Source organism: Cydia fagiglandana, chromosome 8, assembly GCF_963556715.1.
Source record: "Cydia fagiglandana chromosome 8, ilCydFagi1.1, whole genome shotgun sequence".
NCBI lineage: Eukaryota > Metazoa > Arthropoda > Insecta > Lepidoptera > Tortricidae > Cydia > Cydia fagiglandana.
In genome coordinates, this window is record NC_085939.1 from 12154105 (window position 1) to 12170747 (window position 16643).

The 16643-nt window shown below is 37.0% G+C and overlaps 1 protein-coding gene across 1 annotated transcript; it reads right to left on the reverse strand.

Annotated features, from left to right (window-relative positions):
- Window positions 1-814: 814 nt before the first annotated feature.
- Window positions 815-16310, reverse strand: LOC134667041 (tetraspanin-2A). The gene is made up of 5 exons (XM_063524343.1): window positions 16110-16310; window positions 6451-6648; window positions 5127-5303; window positions 1755-1940; window positions 815-921 (listed from the first exon to the last, which is right to left on the reverse strand). The coding sequence occupies exons 1-5, from the start codon at window positions 16212-16214 to the stop codon at window positions 841-843; spliced, it is 747 nt and encodes a 248-aa protein (XP_063380413.1). The 5' UTR covers window positions 16215-16310; the 3' UTR covers window positions 815-840.
- Between the last annotated feature and the right edge of the window lie 333 nt (window positions 16311-16643).

The following is a 16643-nucleotide window of genomic DNA, read 5'->3' on the forward strand; positions in this document are numbered from 1 at the left end:
GAAAAACAATCTTATAGTCTTAGAAATTAGAACATAAAACGGTGGTAAATTGATAGTACAATATTGGCGCATACTTGTTAAAATTACATAATTCTCTCTTTGTTATAATTGAGAGGGGGCGTAAAGGAAATTAGAAAGAAACAAAGTATAGGCGCGCCGCGCGAAACTTACGACGGAAGATTTCGCGTTCGCGTGGGATTTGACGTTTTTCCTCAATATCTCTAAAAATATATTACTTTCCCTCGGCTATTTCATGAGCTACTTTATACTAAAATCATACTGGCTACGGTATACAATTGAAAATAAATGAAAAATAGACATGTTTTCTTGATTTTTTCTTTCGAGCCAACTTTAACCGTTTATCGTTTTTCTTAAAGTCTGCCGTCACAAATATAGTCTAGTCTCCGAGTAAATTTTTTCATAGCATTTTCACTTAATAAAAACGTAAATTCAATATAAAGACTACAATTTTTACATTGAATCTATATTGAATAGCCCCCTCTTAAGCTCTAGTGAAACGCATGAGTATGCTCATGAAAATATAACATATAATAAAGCTATAATAAGAGTAAACACTTGCCCCCTTATTCATAAACGTTTACTAAAGTTGACAAGCCGATAATAGTCGTTTGTCCCTATCCATCATACCAATACGTCGGAAAGGGACAAACGATTATTATCGGCTTGTCAACTTTCGTAAAGGTTTATGAATAAGGGGGTTGATATTGCCCTCTACTCTGCTTGTTCCTTACGTTGTCATGTAATTTTACGTCATCTACGTATGACAACTTACTCACTTAAAAGATACATGTGCGTGATATTACATGTTTGAATTACACACTAATTCTTATATGCTGATACTTCCTCTTCTTCCTTTTTCACTGCTTGAATCAGGACCAGAGACATAACAGCGTTCACTACCTGTAAAAAGAGGAGATATAATAAATCAATATCTAATTCATTTGGTTTTTGATTTTTTTTACGATCTAACGGCTTCCATTGCCAATAGTAAATATTTGTCTGTTTAAATTAAGGCTTTGAGCGGTACCCAAAATGTAATTCTGGAAACTAAGAGGTTGAAATTATTAAAACAACAAGTATAAATTCTTGGTAATACAATGTATTGTGGGAAAAAAGGTGTTTCTGTGCTAAAGGCGAGGTAAATTTAAAAACTGCAAATAAGGTTTTGGTTATTCAGATTTTAAAACAAAAGTAGTCTCACCTGTGGACAACATTTTATACTTTATGGTAAGATTCCATTTCTAACTGCAGCTGCACTACTCGTACCGGTACTGAACGCGTCGCTGTCATTGCCAATTTCCATAGTAAAATGAACAGTAGTGCAGCTGTCGTTGGAAATGGTCTGTCACCTTTAGACGCAAAGTATTTACTATTATCAAATCCGTTACTTTTGGTGCTGACTGTATCCATGCATATAGAATTCCGACCCATCAAAAAAAAGAAAATACTATCGATGTGTTTCGGCTAGCGTTGTTCATGACTATTCCAAATGTCAAATCGATAGCTTAAATAGTTCTCTATATATTAAACGATGTGACAGACGGACGGATAGACAGACGGACAGAGTCGCACCTTAAGGGTTCCTTTTGTACCTCTTTGGCAAACCCACTCACATAATTGATATTTTTCAGTGACCTCTACTATTATGTGAAAATAAGGGTGACAGCTTGCAACTACAGTTGCATAAAGCATATTGAGAGTGGATAGGGAACCCCGAGAAGCCGATAGCTTACCGCAACCATGCAAGAAGCTAGCACGATGCCGGCCAGCCAGCCAGTCTTGCCCTCCAGGTACCAGGTGAGTTCGTCCACGCAGCCGTGGAAATAGGCGTTGCCGGTGACCGAGTCGCGGCACTCTGCTGGCAGAGGCTTGCGCATATTTATGTAGTCCACTGGTCCGTCAGAGCCGCAGCAGCCGATCTGTAACGTTTGTATTTTAAGTTAGCTATTTTCTTCTTCTTCTTTTTTTTATTATGAATGAGCTTACTCATGGCTACAGACTAGCCGAGGCGTAGACGTGGCCTACGATGGAGCGAGCTTGCCCAGAAGGTGCCTGTTCAGTTCTTCTTAGTTGGATACTCTTGTCAGCGCAGTCGTGGTCATTGAGGAGGAATTAGGTTAGGTTAGGGGCTAACGTAAAATTGTAGTTACCTATTAATTCAATTAAATTGTCGCAATCACAACCTGTACAATCGCAATCACAATCACAACAATCACAACAACGCAAACAAAACGTCGTAAGTCCCGTGAAATTCATGGCACTTACGCGATTAGGTCACGAGATTAATGGTAACATTCCATTTCTAACCGCAGCTGCACTACCGGTACTGAACGCGTAATGAAGCTGAACAGTAATGCAGCTGTCGTTGGAAATGGACTGTCACCTTAACGCTCCGCTTCCATAGTTTGTTGTCGGCCGACAACCCATGGCGCAAAAAAACTGGTTCTCTGTGCCGGTTCTATACGTAGTAATAATACGAGCCCCGATGCAAATGATTTCGTCTAGTTCCGCGCAACAATTTTGTTTATTTTAATAAATTTTACACATGAACATATAATGACCCAGTAATGGGAACCATAATAGCAATGTTTAATATAGTTTATTTTGATCGTATAATAAAATTGCATGAGACTTTTATTGCTGAAAAAAAGGAGTTTTCGAAAACGTTGTCCAAATCATATTGTCCTCTCTTACAGCACTGCTGCATGCATGGGCTCGAAACAAAATTTTCAGTACATTGGCAGAGCCCTATTGCTTTCCCTGGTAATAGCCCTTTTCACATATGTTGTAATCCTACCCGTCAAAAAATAAATAAATAATCATTATTTTTTTTCTTTCAGTACAAACGGTATTTCTTGTATTTGGATTTAGTTATTGCAGAATATTACCATATAAAATTAAATTACATTAGTATAAGCATTAAATATTAGTATTTTTTAAACAAAAACATTATTTTTGAACAAACGCGAGAACTTCAAAAAATGGGGTCACCTGACGAAAACATATGCATCGGGGCTCGTAGTTGAATGTTTTTATAAATTCGTTAATTTTTCACACAATTTCATACACCGTTTGAGTAGCCTTCTATATACCATAACTATAATATCAGTATCAGTACATAACACTCGTTGAACATGGGAGAACAATGGTGAAATGCTTCAATAGTCGTCAAACACTAATGAGACTAGGACCAGAAGTATGCGCATGTGAATGAAATTTATCCCGAGAACATTCGGTTATGCCAAACGTCATGGATTTCTATGCACTTCCCGCCCTGTCTGTCATTTGGAAAACGTGTTTTGCTGTTTGCTTCGTTAGGTGTTACGGTTTTGTGATGCTTTTTTACAGTAGAACTGGCAATGTTGGTGGAACTGGAAAAATCACGGCGTTGTTGGATTTCTTGACTGATGGATAAACGCTATTTTATTTGCTAACAAACGCTCTGGTGCTTGTTATCGATTCAAGGGAAAATATTGTGGCTATGGTAAACTAAAACAATACGACAAAACTATTATGGCAGCTGCGGTGAGCAATGTTCTCCGTAAAATTTTATTGGTACCTACAAAACTGGGTTAAACAAAACTGAACAGGTTAAATACATTAACAATAACCTCGTAAGGCCCACCATACAAAGTTTTCCTAATTGTAATTTGACCCTTGTTGTATAATACGTTGGGATCACTTTCGTTTGTTTTAGAAAACAATGAAATGAAAGAAATGCTACTTTATCTAGTTTTGAAAGGTTCGAATTAGACAGAAACAGAGTGTACATTGTAATGTACATTGGGCCTTACAAGGATAATATACATATATTAATTTCTACCGGGTGTGGCCTGTAATATGAGCAAAAATTTTAACTGTAGGCTGTACTCCTCATACTGATCAACAGCGACTTTTGAAAATAACTTGTACTTTGATTTTTAATACACTTTAAAGGTTATTCAAAGACGCAATTTATTGCGAATTTTGTTATGTTTAAGGCTTGACAAGCAACGTCAATCACAGTGATATGGCGTGGCGATGGCGTCCATTGAAGATAATATTTATTTTGTATGAAAAATATGGAGTCTTAACGTATTCACTGCCAGGGGGCGTGGCCTAGAAATAAACTTGTATGACGGTGGACGCACATGTGCTTCGGGGGCAGTGAATGTGTTAATACTTTATAATTTTTAAAAGTTGTTGAACAAAAGTGTCACCGTTTGAGGACTACAATATATGTTTTAATTATTTGCTCATGTTACAGGTCACACCCAGTATAACGAGTGTACTCTGACTCCCATTGTGCGATAATCGGTATAATCTGATTCCCATTGTGCTTTGCAAGTAGGTATAGAATCTGAGGGCCTACCGTGAACCACGTTCGATGTGTTGCCTTCCTTCCACACTTAAGTACGAATTTACAAGTGTGATAGAGAGGCAACACGTCGAACGTGGTTCGCGGTAGGCCCTCTGTATCCTAGCTACCTACTGTGATTGTAAACACCTATCCTACACGTAAGGGAAACAATAATAATAGGTATCGATTCGTCCCCTACTAAGATTACGCTATACAATTGAATGATTTTGCCAATGGCGGATTTTTGCGATTATGCGGTGGGTCCCATAATAAAAGTAAAAAAAAACCAGCCAAGCGCGAACTCGCGCACGAAGGGTTCCGTGCCATTACGCAAAAAACGGCAAAAATTTATGTTTGTTGTACGGGAGCCCCGCTTCGGTATTTATTTTATTCTGTTTTTTAGTATTCATTGTTACAGGGGCAACAGAAATACATCATCTGTGAAAATTTCAACTGTCTATTAGCTATCATGGTTAATTGAGAGACTGGTGACAGACAGATGGACAGACGGAAGGACAGAGGAGTCTTAGTAATGGGGTCCCGTTTTTACCCTTCGGGTACGGAACCCTAAATATAACTTGTATACGGGCATTTTCACTTAATTAAACACCTTTCACGGCCGGTTAGCAATCGTTACAAAACTGACGGTCAATGTTAAATCCCATACATTTTGTCAGGAATGTAAAGGTTAGACGTTACTGAAATACGACTTAGGTCGCGCTTAACTTGTACAATGATGCCCACAGGCTGATGACGTGATTATTACCCCTTCTTGCACCATCCTCAGAATCTCCCTGCTGCCCTCGTGCTGGGGGTTGTTCATGAGACGCACGATGACGTCATTGATGAGGGGCTGGATGCTAGAGTCGTATGTGGAGTAGTCTAGCACCACGCACGATCCGATCAGCCCGAACACGAATGCGCCGATTTGTGATCCTATGTACTGAATGAAAAAAGGAGTGTGTTTTAAATCATATAGTTAGACCGTAAAAAGTCTGCAGCGATTTTGATAGCCCACGCAGTGCAAGTGTCATTTTAAACGTCAAACTTCTATGAAATTATGACGTATAAATAACACTTACACTGCGTGGGCTATCAAATCCGCTGCAGACTTTTATTGGTGCGACTATAACATATTATTTAAAATGATGTTGTGAAGATTATTTAGGTCCATGTCCAGTAAGGTTGTATGTAGCTTGTTCGTCAAAATTCGAAAAATTCCTCGCCTGCCACGCTAGAAACATCAGTAGCAAGTATAACTAAAGAAAAACCGACAACGAACTGTAAGTTTACTTAGACGTTATATTTAGATTGTTAATGGTTAGTCAAAATTAAAAATGACCAAAAAAACTAAAGATGATTTTGAAATCCCTATAAAATGATACCCCACTCGACATAACTAGTAAGGTGCAAAGAGGCAATTTAGACTGCGGGGTAATTTAAATTCATCGAAATATCATCCAAGTTTTACATAATTAACTAGCGTCACACACAACACTCAAATTGTGCCATATATGTCCAGATACCGAGAAACACATCTTTTTCGCTATCTGGACATATTTGGCACTCTAGTTAATAATGTAAAACATGAAAGATATCTCGATTAGTTTAAATTATCCCAAAGTCTAAATTGCCCCCCTGTACCTTACATCGATTTTATTTTTGTTCATTTTTACAGTATGTCATCTAATAGTCGCTATCTTATTTAGATTGTACCAAAAAGTAAAGTACCTAAGTATGATTGTACTGTCATGTCTTTAGTGACACTCGGAAAATGAAGATAAATCGATTGGTGTAAGAATCTTCAAAATCTTCATATCCATGAATAATGCAAATATGTACCTATTACCTACCGTCCTAAGTATGCGACCGTGAGCGCGCCTCAAACCCCACGCCGTACATTGAATATTAGGTTGTTATTGGTTTTTGTGTCGTATTTCCACGCATATTTTGATAAAAGCACTATACGTTCGACCACGAAAGGAATTACCGGCCTTTCCTCGGCTTCGCTCGGCCTCGGTCCTTCTTAGTAAGTCCCTATTTCCGGACTTAATAGTAATGTACTTACCTACTATTGTTATAATACTTACCGCATAAAGTAACAAGATGTTTTCCATAAGCGCCGCTCCGCATCCCAGGAACGCAACTACCATGATAGCCAGCGAGCCAATCAAGATTATATAGATCCCAATGAAGTATTTCTGAAGCTCCAAAACTCGCATCCATTCGTTAAAGCCAGGTTCTATGCAGATCCACAGGCATAGTGCGAATATTGAAATGCCGAACAACTGAAAAGTAGAATAATTTTAACATGAATAGTAATACACTCAAAAGCAACTAAAACAGAGGCCAATTCAATTTTAATAAAAGTATATGATATGCTTTCATCTTATTTCTTAGTGAGTTTATGTCATTACTCATTTCATACAAAGTCAGCGGTTTTCATTGTGAGTTTAATACCCGTACCCATAAAATCGAGTGCAAAGTAGAAGTTTATTAAAAAATAGCTACAAAAGGTTATTTTAGCGCTCATACACTGTAGTAATAAAACGCAGCGTCAACTACCAATAACAAAACATTGCTCGAGTGAAAATCAATTTTGGCGAGCACAACAACGCAATGCACGTATTTATAGCCAGTATAGACGGAGAGCTAGCCCCGGAAAATGGTAAGACAATGAGAGCAAGAAACTGTCCCTACAGTTAGTTTGTTATACTGGATCTGGCAACTGTTTATCGGTGGAGGTCAAAGAATACAGGCCACATCAAGGATGCAGATGTATGTAATAGAGTTCTGAGAGCGTTTTGAGAATAACATTTTCATGCTTTTCTGTTGGGGGAAACAAAGGCCAGGCAAGGACATCTAACGTTATTTATATTCTTCGCCTAATGTATGCACAATGTGACTTATTCTAACATTTATATATAGGAACCGCCACCCGACACGCCCTACCGTCTATAAATGAGACATGTTTGGCGCTTTTCATGCATTTCCAACTGAATGAAATTGCTGGCCTTTCACTCTGACCTCCACCGATAAACAGCTACCAGACACCCGGATCTAATATTTAGGATAGTATAGAAAACTAATTGGAGTAATTTTGTTGCTCTCTTTTTTATTAATAAAATACCCCCGTCATAGTCGTAGCCCCGCAAAACTCAACAATGACTTTGTCCGTGGGTTAACACTTCAGTCTCTGGTTATCATAATCATTTTCCGGGGTAAGCTCTTAGTCTACCTATAGTAAAACGCACAGTAAACGAGGGACCCTAAAAGCAATAAAACTAAAGCCAAGATAAAACACGAACAATAGTGATGTCGGGGGCTAAAAGTTTTATAATCTCATTAATGCCGTGAGTGCGGCGACTTTTATTCGGCGGCAACAGATCCAGTCATCCTTGGGACCCTTATAATAGTCTTGTTTTTGCCTCCCTGATACATCGTCGGAGATAAAAGTGGAATGAGCTGCCTTCGGATTATTTTGTTGCGTTTACACCTACGGATACAGGAAAACCCGTTCTGAAAAAGCAAATTGGTATGACACGAATTGATCTGACACAAATTGGTTTGACTTTGGTTAGTTGCTGAACAGCATTCCTTGTTTCTGATTTTGCTTTCTTAATTATGTGGTGCAATAAAGATTTTTTTTACCTTCATTCCTATTACATAGTATGTATATAGATTCACCGCGCCTGTCTGTTCGTCCGTCTTTACGTCTTGTCTGTATATTAAGGCCTATCGTACCTATAATTTCAGTGGAAAGTTTGTGCCACTACTTTTGTTGTTAAATTCTGAAATATTTTTTTTAGGAAATATCAATGTGTGACACTGACACGATATTTCTTTATTTACAAGGGCAATTACCCGTTTGCGGACATATGCTATTTTCAATTTGAACCCTTAAAAAAGACAAATGTTTATATTTATTAGTTTAACTATGACATAAGTATTTATATTCAAACTCTGACAATAGTTGGTTCTTATGCCACTTTAGCATTGTCAGAAATATCCTAGCTGTATAAATTGACAAACGAGACGACATCTAACATTGGCAAGTTTCACAATATTTAACCCCGTGTCAGTTCCCTCTTCGTAACAGACCTTTGTTTTCCCCGACTCGAGGGACGCACTCAACTTGAGCAAATAGGTAAATTGGTAACAACAAAGTCATAAACAAATTTGTCTTGATGTATCTCGCGCAAGAGTTACTGGTTGTCGCATGGATAAACTCAACTTTTACATGTAATTTGTGAGCCATGTCGTAAATAATAAAATCGTAATTCTATTGTTTTTTTCCACGTTGAGGCAAAGCGTAATATTCAGTAGATTGTTTGCCGACAAGGTTTAAAGGTGACAGTGAAGATAGGGTAAAAATAAACACTCGTTTTTATTACGAATAAATTAATATTTAAGTACGCAAAATATTTTATAATTAAAATCAACCGCGCAGTGTTTTACTTTTTAATTTTAAATATATTTCGGTTTATTGTAGTATACAGTCAACGTGGAAATAATATGAATTCCATACAAAGAATAAATACATAACTGATTAAAAACAAGTAAATATTTAAAACTGTTTTTTGTGTTTAATTATAATTATTGTTCGTCGTATTTTTTTTTCATTTGGGACCTACACTATACATGAATGTTAAATGGCGTAGTAAAAAATATATAGAAGCAAATTCCTTGAGGTAGAAGTATATATTGAGTTTCAATAAAAAAAAAGTTACCTACTTTAAATCTTATTACCTTCCACCCAAAGGTAGTAAAATCATTTTTCCACTGTGAACTCCCTAATCAAGAGAGATAAAAACTTATTGCTCACCTACTTATTTTTTAATATCTTCGCAATTTGTTTTAGGTAATGTACCTACATTTAAATATTAAAATGGAATATCGCACAGGAATTTTTAATTAATTATGCGAAGTATGCGAGGTATTTATTCACACTTCTTCAATGGTCTTATCTTGTTTCTCTCGTCTCAAGTCTGTATATTATTTTGTGTTTCGCTTATTATTTGTGCTCCAGAAACTCTGATGAGACGTCTTTCCAAGTTAGTAATTTAATCATAAATCTGTGTTCTAACGATTTCAACTGAGCCTTCCGAAAGTTAGGCGATACAAACAAAATAACCGTGAAATGATGGAGATATTGCTGCTACTGATTTATTTTACTATAGTAGCAATAATGCTCATTGATAATTTAATCAAAGGTTTTTGACATTAACAGAGGCTTGATATCTACGTTTTATTACGTTTTGTTATACTTTGTGTACAAAAGCGAGGCAACAACGCTGTTCGCAATCCATTAGTGCTCGCCAAATGATGCGGAAAGTTGACTTGTACGTTTGCACAGTTTGTGGAAAAATCATATAATGCTCGGGCTACCGTGCCGTGTTCGACATTAATGCTTGACTAAACAGTACACACCCCGATATACGCTGTGAAAATGGGGGGCAAAGAGCCAATGCAGAATATACCTACACCAGACGAAATTAATGCATTTGATAAGAATGAGAGCGTAAACGTCGTATAAATATATAGATATATCTATCATAAAAACACATTTAGAATCGCGTCTGGGCGCCTCGGTGTAACTACGTTTGCTCCTTTTCGGAGCCAAAAGGAAGACTTTTATTTACTTTTTTTGGGATGTTCAAAAATTTATAGCATCGTAAAAACTCCCACCGCGGTCGTTTGCCATGCAAGAGACGCTCTAAGGGAGCTACGAATATGACATAATAATATGATTACAATGTACCAAATATACTGAGTAGGTGTGATGATAAGCACCCCGACAATGTGAGAGCGCAAGCTTACCTGCACAGCATAAAAAGCTTCGCTATTAAGGATTTTATAAATAAAGGTACTTATGTGCTTTTCTTACAGAAAATATTACACTTAGTTTTCGCTCTTTAGCCACATTCAATTGAAACATTTAGAGTGGCAAAAACTATTATTTCTGTCGCAGTGGCCCGGTTTCTCGGCAACAGCCGTCAGTCCCGTTTCCCGCTGTATCTCCTCCGAGACACCTGCGAAGCTGGAATAATAAAGAGTTTTACAACGTTTCAAAATGGGAGTTTTTCCCGCAATTCAACCACAACGTGCACTTAAGGGATTTGAATATCTTATATAGTAGGTTTTATCTATTCCACGTAAATTCGGGACAAACGGATTCGTTCCTACATTTTAAGTCCTAAAACAATTCCCTTAACACGAATAGCGTGGTGCGTTAAGACAATCGGCTTCCAGATTCACGCGAATGCTAAATCACCGCGATTCCGGATCCGAAATAGAAAATAAATCCGTGAGAAGGCAATTTCATATAAATTGCAATCATATAGGTAAAACTGACTTCTTTACGGGTCTGCCCCTCGACTTAACGTAACAGCGTTTACGGGGAAGATTGCGGAAAAATAAATTTCGCAAATGGAATGAGACGCCACCGCCGAGAGCTCAGAGTCAGCGAATAAACTGGGATTCGAGAGTTCAGCATATTATTTTCATTGCTGAGTACCTCTTTTATTTTGACGCTATTTATATTCAAGACGTATAAATGCTTGTCCATGCCGGTTTAGCAAAAATGGAGACGCGATTGATTAAAATGTTTATTAAGGAGAAAGCGTGGTTAACTAAATCTCATGTGTCAGCTTCAATAGCAATCCTTAGTTATGTTTTCGGTCATCTTCTATGGCATACGGATCATGGGAGCCTAGGGTCCGCTTGGCAACTAATCCCGAGAGTTGGCGTAGGCATTATTTTTCCGAAAGAAACTACCATCTGACCTTTCATCCCAGAGGGGAAACTAGGTCTTGTTGGGATTAGTCCGGTTTCCTCACGATGTTTTCCTTCACTGAAAAACGACTCGTAAATATCAAATGATATGTCGTACAGAAGTTCGGAAAAACTCATTGGTACGAGCAGGGGTTTGAACCTGCGACCTGCTAGGCCACCAGCGCTTCTTAGTTATATTTTAAGTATTTCTAATATATTAAATTGTAGGTCTTTCAACATCCACTTAGAATTTGAAAACGATACATGTTACATGCCTGTCCTAATAATAAGTCGCATGATGAGAGCCCGGTCATCACAAAACTTGTAAGCTTAGTTATTAGTTACCAAGAGGGAAGTTAGCAGCAAACAGCGCACATTAGCGGCACGTGGCGGCCGGTAAATCTCCGGGCTGGCCCGCAACTTGGCTACGTTGCGGTTATTAAGTAAATACAGTGACATAAAACAAACAGCTCATCGTAATCATCAAAATCAGATTGGGAGCATAGGCACGTGCCCTTAAATGCCGGTTGATTTTATCACAAATGTCCCTTCATATTAACCTTTCAGGGAAAATCGGAAATGTTTTCGAAATGGGTAAAATACAAGGACATTAAAATTTAAGACAAGATAAAACTATTATCAACAACATTCTTCCCTACTAATATTTTTATTATAGGAGGGAAACAGGGCTTAAAAAAAAATCTAGGTAGGACTATAGAGACAAAAGTAAGTTTATTGGTCGTTAAGTCACGTTTTTCATGGCAGCTTAGTAAAGTTACTGCCCGATTCGAACTTTAAGATACGTCAATTAATAGATCTAGAATTAGGGTTTGCAATCCGGATCCAAAATGTATGAAATTATCTGGATCTAGATCCGGATCCACGGATCTTCCCATACATTTCGGATCCGTCGTGCAAACCCTATCTAGAATCGATATGAATTAGATGTGTTAGTGTCAAAAGTGACATTTTTGTTTGAAGAAACGTCACATTTGACACTGACATTTATTTATTTATTTATTTTAATCTTTATTGCACAATACATGAAGGTACAAATGGCGGACTTAATGCCTGAAGGCATTCTCTACCAGTCAACCAATGGGTCAAACCAGAAAGATTAAGTAGGTGCAGTGTAGGTGTGTGTATAGGTGTAGGTGTGTAGGTATGTAGGTGTGGTGGTGTGTGTGTAGTAGGTGTGTGTGCATGATGTGTAGGTGTGTGATATATCTAATAAAATGTCTTAAATGTAGTCAAGTCATATTTATAAGCGTTAAAAGACTCTCATCACTAGTCCGAGATGCAGCGCAGAACAAATTTAACTCCTCATTAAGCAACGTAAACAACCACGCCTAATAGCTCGTAAATTGGAGAGACGATACAACGCCAAAAACGTAGCTCCGAGTGTCGTTCAGACCGCACCTGAGCGTTCGTTAAGGTGTTCCAGTGCAAATGAGAATAATTGTCGGAGTTACAGCGGAGTCGGTTTCGATAATTGAGTTTTGGATTTACGCCAAGATAGAAAATTTATTCAAAAGTAACAGTCAAGGGTTCAGCTAACAATTGCTATTGACAAAGACTACTGTTATGTATGTACCTACAAAATCACTTCAATTGATGTCAGGATCGAAGAATAAACCGCTCTTTCTTATAGGACGAAGGAACTCTAATATAACATGACGCGCGCCATGCGCACCCATAACCTCATAGTCACGCATAATAAATAGCCTCATATATATGTAATGAGGCCCTATAGCCGTAATCTCGTGTACGATAAGTACGATAACTCTTCGTCACATCTACTAAATAGGTAATTTTTTTTCTTATATTAGCCCTTGACTAGCACGGGACACTAGGCCCACTGCTGGACAAAAGCCTCTCCCCTTGTTTTCCAAAACTCCCGTTGTTGGGCTTTTTCCGACCATAATGAAGGTAGTAGTTAAAAATGTTTCATTTGTTAGATATAGGTACTTGTTTGTTTATATGTTTCATATAGTTGCTACACTGGTACAATATTGTATTTGGCTTAGCTTGTAACGATAATTGTGTAGGATTAAAATATTAGTGTTTTTTGAGTAGTGACATCGATGGAGCTGATTATGTCGATACCTCCAGTATACCTTCTGAAGCAAGTGCAATGCAATTACAATTTTACAGGAGAATCGTCCAAAGATAATAATGTAATAATAGTCCAAAGGTAATACGGCCGGCGCCGGCGTATGTAGATATTGTAAATAGCGAACACTTTATTAGTAACATTGCAGACAGGGCTAAATCTGGTCTAGATTGGAAAATTGTGTCTGCAAACTATCTATAAGTAGTTATTTTATTGCTTCTCTATACATAGGTCACTAGAGTTAGACCAAGAAAAGTATGCAGCAATTTTGATAGCCCACGCAGTGCAAGTGTTATTTTAAACGTCAAACTTCTATGAAATTATGACGTATAATTAACAATTGCACTGCGTGGGCTATCAAAATCGCTGCAGAATTTTCTTGGTCTAAATCTAGATAAGTTTTGCAATAAACACATATGAAACAAAGAGGTGGCCGATGGCCTACTACCACATATTTGTAAATACTATATTTCCACAGACAATGTCTGGCGGGAAATATCTGATCTTCAAATATATATTTTTAAAACTGCTTATAAATAAATCGTAATTTCATAAATGTTTGACTTTAAAAATAAATAACACTGCCTTTGCTATCAAAATCGTTGCAGACTTATCTTGGTCTAACTCTATTTGCTTGTGATCCGGGTTCCTAGCGAAATAAAATAAACTTACCACACACTTGATAAAAGATAAAAAAGATAAAAGATAAAAAAATAGTTTATTCAAGTAGGCATATTACAATGCGCTTGAATTTCAGAAAGTAAAATATCTACTAAGTATACGTGAAAAGAAAAATACGGATTTAAAAATATACAACGGATACTATCTTTGGATACTATACAATGTTCTTAAATTCCTAGGATAACGTATGAATCAGCTATGACAGTACGGTACTCGGAAAGGGGACAATGGGCTTATCGCTAGATAACATTACACGGAGATACTTAAATAAACAGCTCGTGTTGATATTCATATTATTTTCCTACCTGTAAAAATAAATCATTAAGATGACATTCGGATGTCAACTGCAGCTGCATTAAGGATGACTCACGTTAGACGGGGCCGTGTCCGACCCGGTGGTTCCGATCGCCTGTCATGTCATAGAAAAGTAAGCGCCGGAAGCTTCGGCCCGGACACGGCCCGGTCTAACGTGAATCATCCTTTAATGTGGCGGCATAACTGCAGTTGATAGTGACAGCGCCGGCGTCAAGACCGCAGCAATTTTTTTTTTTAGTTAATTGGAATATGATATCAACTCGAGCTGTTAATATTAATTTCAGTATCGCTTTAAGCTTGCGGGCTTATATTATAATTATTATTTTATGGGATGTAACCAGATACTGAGAAATTTCACAATTCCTCGATCGACAATCAATTTATTTATTATTTATTATTTCGTTTTAGACAGGCAGCTGATGCTGGTGCGTCTAAATCCTAGTTCACTTAGCACGATTTCACTGTTTAGATAGTTTATCGAGTCTATTTTTAAATTGATTCACACTTGTAGAGTTCACAACTTCTGAGGGTAATTTGTTCCAAGCATTTACTATTCGGTTTGCAATGAAGTTTTTCGCGATATTTGTTTTATGTTTTGTGGTTCCTCGAGAATTCTTTGGTTACATGTTTTATTTCATTGTTGTTGAATTGAAGCTATATAATACTTTTAAAATGAAACGTAGTATAGGTTGTAGTAAAGACAATAGTAGCTTTAATATCGTACTAATCAAAATCACCATGAAACAGAAGCTCTGTAGAAACCTAAAAATTACCTTATAAAACTACAAAAGATTATAAAGTTATTAAGAAACAGACAGAAACCTTAAGAATTAATAGGCTAGTTCAGTCTACTGGTTATAGTATCTGATCTAAAAAGCCTTGTACTACCACTAGCTAGTGTTTTGTTTAATATCTATAAAATAGATTGGGTTGAATGAAATTTTTAAGTAAATTTCAAGATAATTTTGAATGCTTGTCAATCAGATACTGGATTATGTACTACCTAGGGTTTCTGGTTTCTCGACCTTTTTAATTTCTCGAGGCACGGGAATTCTCGACCAAGATTTCTCGAGTTTCTCGAGTATCTCGAGAAATTTTGAAAGCTCCAAAAAACACCATGTTATTTGATTTTTTTGCTTTTTTACAAATCGTAGGTGAGATCAATAATCAAACATATGGTACATTTTTAGTCACCATAAATTGCACTTAATAATCAAAAATACAACAACAAAAAGAACTATAGGTGTACGCGTGCGCACCGGCGATGTGTTATGCTATAGTGTATTTCTTTAAGTATTCAACAAAATGTAAACAAACCACAATATGGTATTTTATCAGGCAGCAATATTCAAGTCAAATTTATTGACTTTTAAAGCGACAATTTTTTTAAAGCATTTTTCAATAAAAAAGACACTACATGAATGTCATGAATATGTAGTTCAAAAGTTTCAAAACATGAAAATCGGTTAAAGCTAGAACGACAGGGGACGGATCACGGTAGTTTTTTATTTGGATGGTAATAAATGTTTTAAGTAGGTTCCTACCCTACCTGAAAATGTAAGAAAAACATTGTTCATATTTATTTAACTACCTAAAGAAATACATTATAGACACGTCATATGTTATACGCGTGTTTTATTTTACTTATCACTAGAGATTTATTTCTCGAGTTCTCGAGGCATTGAATATATTTTTCCCGTCTCGACTTAGGACAAATTTCTCGAGATTTCTCGCCTCGGGAATTCTCGAGCAGAAACCCTAGTACTACCCGACTACGATTGAGTTTAATGCGCAATCGTATACTTAATTGGAAGTGAACACTTGAAACAAAAGAAGCATGAGGTCAACAGGATGCATGACACATACCCATAGTACGACATTGAAGCAGAAGAGTGTATATTTGATGCAGTAGATCTGTGACTCCAATTTGCCGACTCCCGGGCCTTTGCCTTCACCTTGTCCAACCGCCATTGTACTAATTCACCACACTTTTTAAAATTTCTTAACAATAACTTTGTCCATTCGCAAACTCGATCGTATTGTAACTGGCTAGCTATTTTGTTATCTACGAGATAACGCGCTACATTAGGTAGGTTATCTGTGTTTGCTCTGATAAAAAATACGAAAAGATAAGGTATAACGAATTGCCACACCTTACTTTATTAGTACCCTTGCTCATTATAAGTCAGGTGAATTGTGTATGCTGCACTGGAAACGTAGGTATTCAAATTGTATTTAAATAAAGATACATATTTGAATTAAGTACCTTAAATAAACAAAAGGGTGCAAGCAAGATGTACCCACTGAGTTTACCCCTACTTAACTAGTGTTATCCTCAGATAATTAATTGAATACTTGTAGTGATTAACTAGTAAAATGACTCACGATAGAGATCTGAGT

Excerpts from the sequence above, each read along its gene's own strand:
- LOC134667041 (XM_063524343.1), bottom strand. The coding sequence starts at position 16,214 with ATGGCGGTTGGACAAGGTGAAGGCAAAGGCCCGGGAGTCGGCAAATTG. Across the intron at positions 5,304-6,450 it reads ACATCTTGTTACTTTATGCG|TACATAGGATCACAAATCGG; the intron begins GTAAGTATTATA and ends TTTTTCATTCAG. Across the intron at positions 922-1,754 it reads TAGCTTCTTGCATGGTTGCG|GTAGTGAACGCTGTTATGTC; the intron begins GTAAGCTATCGG and ends CTCTTTTTACAG.